Source organism: Salminus brasiliensis, chromosome 13 (genome assembly GCF_030463535.1).
Source record: "Salminus brasiliensis chromosome 13, fSalBra1.hap2, whole genome shotgun sequence".
Classification (NCBI taxonomy): Eukaryota; Metazoa; Chordata; class Actinopteri; order Characiformes; family Bryconidae; genus Salminus; species Salminus brasiliensis.
In genome coordinates this window covers 34042730-34052659 of record NC_132890.1, presented here as the reverse complement: position 1 = coordinate 34052659, position 9930 = coordinate 34042730, and the positions used below count along the sequence as shown (strand labels likewise).

General features: G+C 45.3%; 1 protein-coding gene across 1 annotated transcript in view; it reads left to right on the top strand.

The window, feature by feature from the left end:
• The first annotated feature begins 388 nt into the window (after window positions 1–388).
• Window positions 389–9930, top strand: part of clmpb (CXADR like membrane protein b) — a 119782-nt gene continuing 110240 nt past the window's right edge. Inside the window, exon 1 of the mRNA XM_072695320.1 lies at window positions 389–994. Within this exon, the coding sequence (XP_072551421.1) occupies window positions 964–994 (31 nt within the window). The 5' untranslated portion in view covers window positions 389–963. The remainder of the gene's footprint in view (window positions 995–9930) is intronic.

Sequence of the window (9930 nt, the reverse complement as noted above, 5' to 3'; positions counted from 1 at the left end):
TTAATTAAAAAAAGTATATCCTTTTACTTTTAATTTAAAAAAGTATATCCTTTTACTTTTAATTTAAAAAAGTATATCTTTTTATCATTTATTTTAATTATATCATTTAAATTTTATTTTTAAAAAGTATATTCTTTTTGATTTCATAAAAAAAAAAGATATATCCCCTTAATACTTTTTTTAAAGAAAGTATGTATTTGTAATTGTCATTTTAAAAGTATATCCTTTTTATTTTAATTAGTTTATGTTTCAGTTTTCCTCTGGCTGACGGTCCGAAAACCCTGAATTCCCATTGGCCCGCAGCCTGGGACTCGCCCTGTGTCACGACGCACAACGTAAAATAAACGGCGCGCGCTGTGCCGTGCTGAGCTCTCCCTTTAAACGGAGACCCGCGTGCGTCCTAAACAGCGGACTCTAGAGGTCTCCATCCTTCGGTATTCACACACACACACACACACACACACACACTCCCCTCTCTCACACGCACGAGCATACACTCTCGCACACATTCTTGTGCATCGCGCGCGGACATCTCACACACACACCTAGCTACATACATCCACGCAGCCGCACGCTCGCGCAGGCACGAGCCAGAGGAGGACGCGCCGCTGTGGCGGGAGCTCGAGACTCAGAAACTTCGACCCTCGAGCTTCTTCGACCTTCTCGGCCAGGCCGGATGGAGACGTGGCGGCTCTCGCGCCTCCGTTCCGTTTGTCGCGCGTAGCTATGCGGAGCTCGCGCGCCTTCGTCGACCCGCTGTCTTCGTTTTCTTTGCTGAACTGAACGCCGGTGATTTTTTGGGGGAGGGTGCTGGGTTTTGGGTGTGTGTGTGTGTGCGTGAGAGAGTGCGTGCGTGCCTGCGTGCGTGAGAGAAAGAGAGACTCGCGTGAACTCAAACGGAGCCGGAGTGCGCCGGTTCCACCTCCAGCCTTCAAGGACCCCTCACCTCCAGCGCGCGCCGTGATGTCTGCCCTGGTCCGGCCCCTGTTTCTCGGTAAGTGAAGATACGGATCTATCATCCCTATACTGTGCGCGTGCTGTTTTGTTTTAAGGGGGCAAGCAACAACATCACTTTGGCGCGTGACAATCCATGCAAATATGAGCCTAATTTTGCAGTAAGTGCTAACAAATATGCACACGCGCCCAACTTTGGAGTGGGGGCATATTAGCCCAAATCTCAGAGCATGCACACACAGTTTAATTGCATAGTAAATGCACCAGCCTTGAGCACGTGCTAGGCGTTTTGTCAAGGGAGGGAAAATGCAAACAATTCCTTGGTCAATAAAACAGCACCTTAAGATCTGTGCAACTTGACCAGACTCTGATGTCACGTGCTGGGTGTTTATGGGTGTCATTGTGCGCGAGGTGCATCAGTTGTCATGCATTAGTGTGCATATTGTCTTCCTTTTTTTTCTGAGATTGCGCGAGATAATTGCGCGAGATATTTGATCAGTCGCGTGCAGTGTCGTTGTCCCGGATCCCTCCACACCCATGCGAGCCGTGTGGGTTTGCAAAACTGAACCCGTATGTGTGCGCGCGCGCGTGTGTATTCGAGATAGCTAGCTAATGTCTCGCTCGCGCTGCAAAGGCGGCGATTAATGCAAACTGAAAATAAACGCCTATGTTCGCCCTTTATTGGCGCGCGTGAGGTCGGTGCAGCGTGTCTGCACCTGATCGGTCAGTTTTCGTGTTTGTCCTTCATTGTCACGTTGCGAAATCATCTCAAAGGGCCGAAGACGCGAGCACGCGCCGATGCCACACTGTCTTTGTCCATGTAAAGGACGAACAGGGGGGAAAGGCGTGCGTCTGTGCATCTGTGTTTACACGTGAAATGTATGTCTTTAATGGACGGGACGCATTGGTGACCGCTGGGTCGGGAGGGGGCGCGAGCATGTGCACTGAATCGCTCGAGTAACGTTGTGCAAGGCTTGTGCACGCGCCCATAAACCCGTCGGCGAGGTTGCAGCGAGGAGCTCGAAGGGTGCTAGTGGTGTGTGCTTAGTGCATGCATTTGTTTTGAATGCAATTGTGTGTGTGTGTGTGTGTGTGTGTGTGCGCGTGCATAAAAGGTGGGCACTGCAGCAAAGTTTTACCACTAGTCTTTGTTTGGTTTGTGGGGCCGTGCATAGCCCAGCACATCTCGAGGGTCTCGTGCACCTAATTCTTCTTCTTGTGTGTGTGTGTATATGTGTGTGTGTGTGTGTATGTATGGTGGCACCCACAGGGAAGGTCGGTCAGTCGTGCTTCTAGCACTTCTCTGGCTTTTGAAGACCTGTTCTCTGTCCAGCAGTAGTCCAGGGTGATGGTGATGGTGATGATGATGATGGTGATGATGATGATTCCAGGAAAGCCTGTGTTTGCTGAACACACCGCTGTGCTGAGTGCTGGAGCTGGGACGGGACAGTTGGGAGTTCTGGTTGGGTTTAAACAAGGAGTACAAGGAGCCTCCCAGACAGTTGTTTCATTAATTTGGTAAAGATACATATGTCCAAAAGTTTGTGGACACCCATTTTAATGAATGCATCACCTACTTTTGCCCACCTATTGCTGTAGAAATGCACTCACACACAGCTGGTCTAGTCCCTGTAGAGAAGAAGTACTGCCAGTAGAATAGGACTCATGAACCTATTGGCACCATGCTGCTGCCTAATGCCAGATGTGGGTTAGAGGGGTATAAAGCCCCCCAGCATTGAGCTGTGGAGCAGTGGAACTACTGTGTTCTCTGGAATGATGGATGATGGTGCTCCATCCAATACTTTCGGGGAGGGGTTGGGGAGTCGAGCCTTGTCGCTGAATTCTCCCCGTTTCAGAATGCGCCTGGTAAGCTACTGCCACACAGAGATCCCTGCAGACGGTCAGTGATGGTTTTTTTTTTCATGCTACGTCAGCATACCGGCCTACATCAGCGTCTCTCTGTGGAAGCGAGTGGAAGTGAGCACTGATTAGGGCTCTCCAATGACTGTAGAAAACATGGACAGCGCAGCGTCTCTCAGAAGCAAAGCCACCACAGGCCTAGAGCTTCTGCTGGCTGGTCGCTGTATGATATGTAGCCACGCCCATTTTCCATCTGATGTTTCTCCTCTGAACTGTCTTTCCATCTCCAGCGTCTCCAGATCCCAGCAGTTAGTTCTCCCTGTGCTAATATCGGTCCATTTTTTAAATTATTTTCCTCCAGAAATCATTTTTTAACCCTTACTCTACTCTATCAGTGATTGACAGGCAGCCTTGGCTGAAGGAGACCAGCAGTCTGCAGCAGGACCTGCATGGCGTCCTCTCTGTTCAGTACATGGAGGAGCTGAGTTGTAGAGAAACTCTGTACAAACTGGGAATCCAGGGGGAAACCCGCTCTGCTTCTACGCTGTAAGCTCAGTGAAGGCGGTCTGAGACACATACTTGCTCTGGGAGAAGGGGGCGGGTCTACTGAATGAGTAGGCAAGTCTGGCTCCGCCTCTGGTCTCTACTGCACAGACTGTGGTTGCAGATTTGACAGCATGGCGGACAGGGAAGGGAGTGGAAGCACAGCGACCATGTTTTGTGCAGTCATCGGTGCTCTCTGAGTATTTTCACGATCTATACCAGTGCACATCATGTGACCAAAGCCTGTGTGTGTGTGTGTGTGTGTGTGTGTGAGTGTGTGTGACCAGGAGTGCTTGAGATTGAACTGAATAAGGACGTGAACATGTAGCAGGAAAGTAGAAAATAACACCATAATTTAATCATGATTGATTATAATGGGTGAACTCCACCTTTAACACTAGTGTGTGTGTGTGTGTGTGTGTGTGTCTTTGATGGGGGGGATGAATGATTCAGCAGGCACGGCTCAGAAGCACTGCTTTAGAATAGAGTCACGACGGTCAGTGTGAGCAACAGTGTGTGTGTGTGTGTGTTTTAAGACTTGGTCACCTTCAGACGAGGTCTTATGAACGGTACCAGTCAAAGGTTTGGACCCAAGTGTACTGATCATCATCTTCCAAAAAACATTTGATCCAAATGTTAGGGTGACCATATAGGTATGTTCAAAAAAGAGGCCCCTGGGGACACACGGGTACAGGATGTCGGGTCCCGCAGTGCGAGTGTGAGCCGGTTCTGAATAGATTTGTTACAGGATTGGATCAGATTCATTTGGGCTACAGGTGAAAGTGCCCCGATCCAAATTTTTTTGGTAATTTTTCATTGTACGGAAGCCAAGGCCCACCTAAACCCCCCGGAAATACCATTTAAGATAAGATAAGATAAGTCCTTTATTAGTCCTACAGTGGGGAGATTCACAGTGCCACAGCAGCAAAGGGATGGCAAGACACTCGGATGCAAAACGTAGATAAATTACCAATATATATATATATATATATATATATATATGAGGAAAAAGCAATATTATTTATAGCTTATTTACAGATAATTGCAAATTGACCCTTAATTGCACATGTTTGGGGGGGGGGGGTATTGCACATTGTATTGTTATTTACATTATAGTGTTATTTCAAGACCATATAAATAACGGATACCACCCAACCCTATTATGATCACTGATGTAGTGTCAAAGTGGGACAGGTGTGAAGTAGCCTAGCTGTTAGACTGCTCCATCTCATTTAAGCCATGTCACCAATATTAGCAATATTATATAGTAAGCAAAGCCAATCCCTTCCTTTAGTCTTTAATCTAGTCCGTTAGGCTCCATCAAAACAAGCACACAAGCCGCCTGTCATTTAGGCCACCCACCAGTACAGAAAGCAGCGCTGAAGCCCTTCTTCTTAATATCCGAATCCGTTTCTTAGCGTAATGAAATGAAGTCTTGCCTCCGCGTTTAGCTTAATGTCCCGAGATACGGAAACCATGTTCGCTTCTGCCCGTGGCTTATTGTGATGTGTTGTAATGGCGGCCGTGTCATTATGGCTCTAATTAATCTTGGTCTACTGTACTCGGCGGGTGCCCGCGTGGAAAGGAGCTGAAGGCTGGCGCGTTCGCGGCGAGCTCCAGAGGCTCGATCACGACCCTGTTAAAGCACATCGTTAGAGCCGCGTCATAAATACAGATTAACGGGGAGATTATTTGTTATTTAACGAGTGAAGGGAAATCTTATTTTGAGGGGGGTGGGGTGGGGGGGCAGTGTCCCTAAGAGCTTTTTTGCTGTAATTAATTGAATCAAGTGACTCTAATAAAAGTCATTTCCTTTTATGGTTCGGTTCTCGTCTTTAAGGGATGCCGTCATCTCTGTGTGGTTGATGTGGCGCAACAGATAACACCACTACCTGTCAGTGAGCTACCACACCATGTGGGAGACTGGGGTTCGATTCCCCTGGTCTGGGTGACTATGCTGTGCTACACCAGTAAGAGTCCTTGGGCCAGACTCCTAACACTACATTGGCCCACCTTTGTAAAATGAGTAACCCTGGAAGTCGCTCTGGATAAGAGCATCAGCTAAATGCCATAAATGTAATGTAATGTATTTTAATTCCCTGCCGTCGTGAACGCCGCGAATAGGACCCGGCCCAGGCTGCTCCCATCGCAAAACTTCCTAACCCAAACCAGACTGGCGTGTCGAAATCTCACGCAAACCTGCACGCGATGATGAACGACCTTCCCCTCCTCCTCCCTGACCGGCTGCCTGGCTGTGAGTGGGGAATGCTGAACGACGGTCAGGGCAGTAATGCAGTAATAACAGACTGTAATTCACTTCTCATCAACAACAACAGCTTTTCCCCATAAGGTGTCACATGATCTCCACCCAACCAAACCTCGAACCCGAACGGAGAGTGCTCAGCTCGTCCCACGACCCGCTGGCTGGTCGCTGCTGGAGCCGGGCTGACTGCTGGACCTGGTAGCCGTACGCGGCGGGTTAAAGAAATGCAGATTCCGGTCCTGTGCTATTTTTAGCAGCTGACCGGCGGCACAAAGAATATCTCAGAAATGTGGAGATGACAGGACGTCGCGCACCCAGAGGTCACGAAGTGACATCCCGATGTGTTTGTCCCTGACTTGCTGGGATATGCACACACACACACACACACACACACACACACACACAACTCCAGGTTGTTGGAAGGGTGACTTGTCACCCGTGTCTAATCAGGACATTTGAGATGGAGGAAGATCAAATGGCCCAACGCTGCCTCGGTTCTGTGAAGCTCAGAGGTTCATCTTGACTGGTTTCTTCTGCAAGGACAACAAAGATCTGTCTGTCTGTGTGTCTGTCTGTCTGTGAGGGGTGTGACGATTAACACCCAGACGTCCAGAACTGGGCGTGATGCAGGACAGCAGCCCAGTAGTTGGTTTTATGATGCTGGGTTCATTATAAATGATGCCTGTATCCAGGTTAGGGCTGGGCAGTATGTTGGAATTAGGGTTGCAATTCCTAATGCAACCTAATGTATCACAGTATTTCACAGTTATTATTATTATTATTATTATTATCAGAAACTATATCAGACTCGGTGACCTCTAAAGAAATGAAAACAGAAGGATCTGTGATTGAATTAATGCTTCACTACAGATTAAACCTTTTAAAATGATTAATAATGGAAATAAATGTGCAAATAAAACTATATCATATCCAGCTAATGAGCTAAGCTGTTGATGAACAGCTCAGAGGTGTTGCTCTTCCTCACTTAAGGTGTTGGAAATGACTCGAGGACATGTTATCCTAAGCTTTATCGACTTAGGTTTTAAACCTATGCTAGGATGGGCTAGCCCAAGGGTTGATTAACAGCTTAGAGGCTGGTCTTACATATGAGGTTAAAATTTTGATCTTTTTAATTTGTTTATTTTTTTTATTTTATATTTTTATTCCTTATTTATTTTTATTATTTACTTATGTTAACTATTTATTTTATTGTCTATTCATTTTTTATTTTATTTAAATTATTTATTATTATTATATTGCAGTTTAAATTATGTTTAATTCCTTTTATTTTATTAGTATTTAGGTATTTTTCTTTTGATGTGAAGCACTTTGAATGCCCGCTGTGTATGAAAGTGCTAAACAAACACACTCGCCTTTATTATTTTTATTATAGATTAATTTGCTGATTGTTTTCGCCATTCACTTATTTGACTAGTTTACAAGACACTTACAAAAATTCTCTGTTTGGAGAGTTTGATGATCTCCATCAGTTTTCATCCCATAAAACACCAGCTATATTCTAAACTCTATTTTTCAAACTTTCTGTCTAATTGACTGGATGTTGGAGCTGTTTACACTGGTTTAGAGAAGCTGGCTGAATCAGAATGATTAACAGTGGTGCAGGATTAGCTGTGTCAGTGGGAGGGGCTGTGAACGGGAGGGGGGGGGTCATTCTGCAGTACCAAACTGAGAGAAAAAGGGGACAGATTTTGGGATGCTTAACATTTTACATATAAAAACACACATGTTTATGGTTCCTTTGCGTGACTTTTTCCGCTCCATTTCACACCAGACCACTCTGGATGCCCGTGTTTACATTTCAGTGACGGACCGCGGCAGCCGAGCCTTTCCCCCACTGGACGGTCCTTCAGGGAAACAGAAGTGTTGCTTATGGCCTCGTCTTTGTGAGGAGCGTGGCTGAGCACTTTCTGCTTGAGGGTTGGACCGAGGTTTGTTTACTGACCCTGAAATGTTTGGTTGGGAATCGTAAATAACGTGAGCATTTTCTCGAGTTGGCGTGACCGCCTGGCTACGAAGAAGTGACTCCTCGGACATTCCTGAGGTTTTCCATGAGGTCTGTATCTGGACCAAGAGGATATGTAACTGAGAGCATGTTTTTTTCCACCCAGTTTTTCAAGGAAGAAGAAGAAGACCCCTGGTGTAGGATCCATTTTTTTGGATCTTGACCTTTCTTTTACACATCCCAGCAAAAACTGCTTAATATTGGAAATAAATGTGCAAATAATAGCTACTCATGCTTTTTTGAAGCATTTCATATCCAGCTAATGAGCTGTTGATGAACAGCTCAGAGGTGTTGCTCTTCCTCACTTAAGGTGTTGGAAATGACTCGAGGACATGTTATCCTAAGCTCTATCGACCCTTAGAGGTTATAAACCTATGCTAGCATGGGCTATCCCAAGGGTTGATTAACAGCTTAGAGGCTGGTCTTACATTTGAGGTTAAAATTTTGTTCATTTTTATTTATTTATTCTTTTATTTCTTATATCTGTTTTTGTTATTTTTTAAATTATGTTTACTATTTATTTTCTTTTTATTATTTAATTAATTAATTAATTTGTATTTATATTGTTTTTTATTTAATTTGAATTATTTATTATTTTTGTATTGCAGTTTAAATTATTTTAATGTTTTTTTTATGCTTTTTTTGTATTTGTGTATTTTTCTTTTTATATGAAGCACCATTTGAATGTGTATGAAACAAACACACTTGCCTCGATTATTTTTATTATAGATTAATTTACTGATTATTTGACTAGTTTACAAAACTCTGAAAATAGAAATGGTTGGGAATCTCTGTTTGGAGAGTATGATCCCCCATCAGTTTTCATCCCTTAAAAGAACTGTGCCTGGACTGGGGTCTCTCAGTGACGGACAGCCTCTGTGTCTGCGGATGCCATGGCTGGTATCTGTGTGATGGGCAGGTCGTCTGAAGGTTTAATTAGCCTGGTGCCGCGCTACATAGACCTGTCGCATACCAAAGGACAGAGGTGTCTGTCATCCTTCACTGCCGATTTTAAGGCGACACGGCCTCGGATTAAATGCCGTACTGGGGTCCTACTACTTGGTCCATGGCAGCAGCAGTTTAACTAGATCGGCGGATGGAGCTGGATTTCTGCACAGATTTCTGCACGGATTTGAGTGAAATAATTTGAGCGAGTGCCGATACGACCGTGCTGGAAAGGCTCCTCAGCGTTCTTTGCGTGTAGGAGTTATTTAAGTAATGCAGTTGCTTCTGCTAAACAGTTTATCTTCATGAAGAGACAATATAAATAGTCTTAAAAGAAGGAGATCTCCGGAGAGCTCTCCCAACCATTGGCTCAGCAACTCCATCAAGAATCCAAGCAGAGCTGTAATACCAGAGGCCTCAGTGGTCAAACTGAAGGGCGTTGGAAGTGTGTGGAATTTGTCCGAGCTTTATAGGGATTTCGGACTGTTATGGTTCATTTCTCTGAACTGCTTTGACATATTTTTGGACGTTAAATACAAATATTAAGTATAATTTTCCAACCCACCAAAAGTGGTCCTCATTATTGCCATTATGAGGAGAAATCAGCTCAGTGTTTGTTCAATGGGAAATGAATACAGTATGCACTCAATGACGGAGAACCACCACCAAAGAGCTCCAAAGTAAACCAGAGGCAGCATCAGAGTTCCTTTCAGTGCTATAAATCTTGAGCTTTTTTTTTTTACCCGACCGGCTAAATTACTCCCAGATCACTTTGTAGCCGGCGAACAGGAACTGCCTATTTTCTTTCACGGCTAACCTCTGACAGATGCTCATGAATGGCTCAGGTTTACAGTAACTCATACCAGATGCGTCACATGCTTTCAATGAAACAAGCAAGAGCCCTCTTTCATAAGTTCTTGCTCATGCAGAGAACCCCACCTCCCCCCCCCACCTCCAGCCTCAGCTCCACCTCCACCTCTGCTCCTTGACGCAACCCGAATTTCCAGGTTTACAAAGCAGCCAAGCCCTCCAGGATTGGCTAATCGGCTCTGCCATGCCCGCCTGCAAGTCAAAGCCAGTCGGATTTCTGCATTATTTGTCGCAGTAAATAACCATGAAAGTCAATGGGGCAAGAACCATTACCGAGCCCCCACCCCCCCTTTTTTTTTCCTCAATGGCGTCCAGTTCCTGGAAACCTCTAGCGCCTTGCCCTGAAGCCTTGAGCAAGTGTAAACAGTTTGATGAGGGTCTTCACAGAAGCGCTAAGATTTGCGTAAAGACAAACAGTGACTCAAGGCAACGTCCATAAACCACAGGCTGATCACAGCCTGTTATCACGATG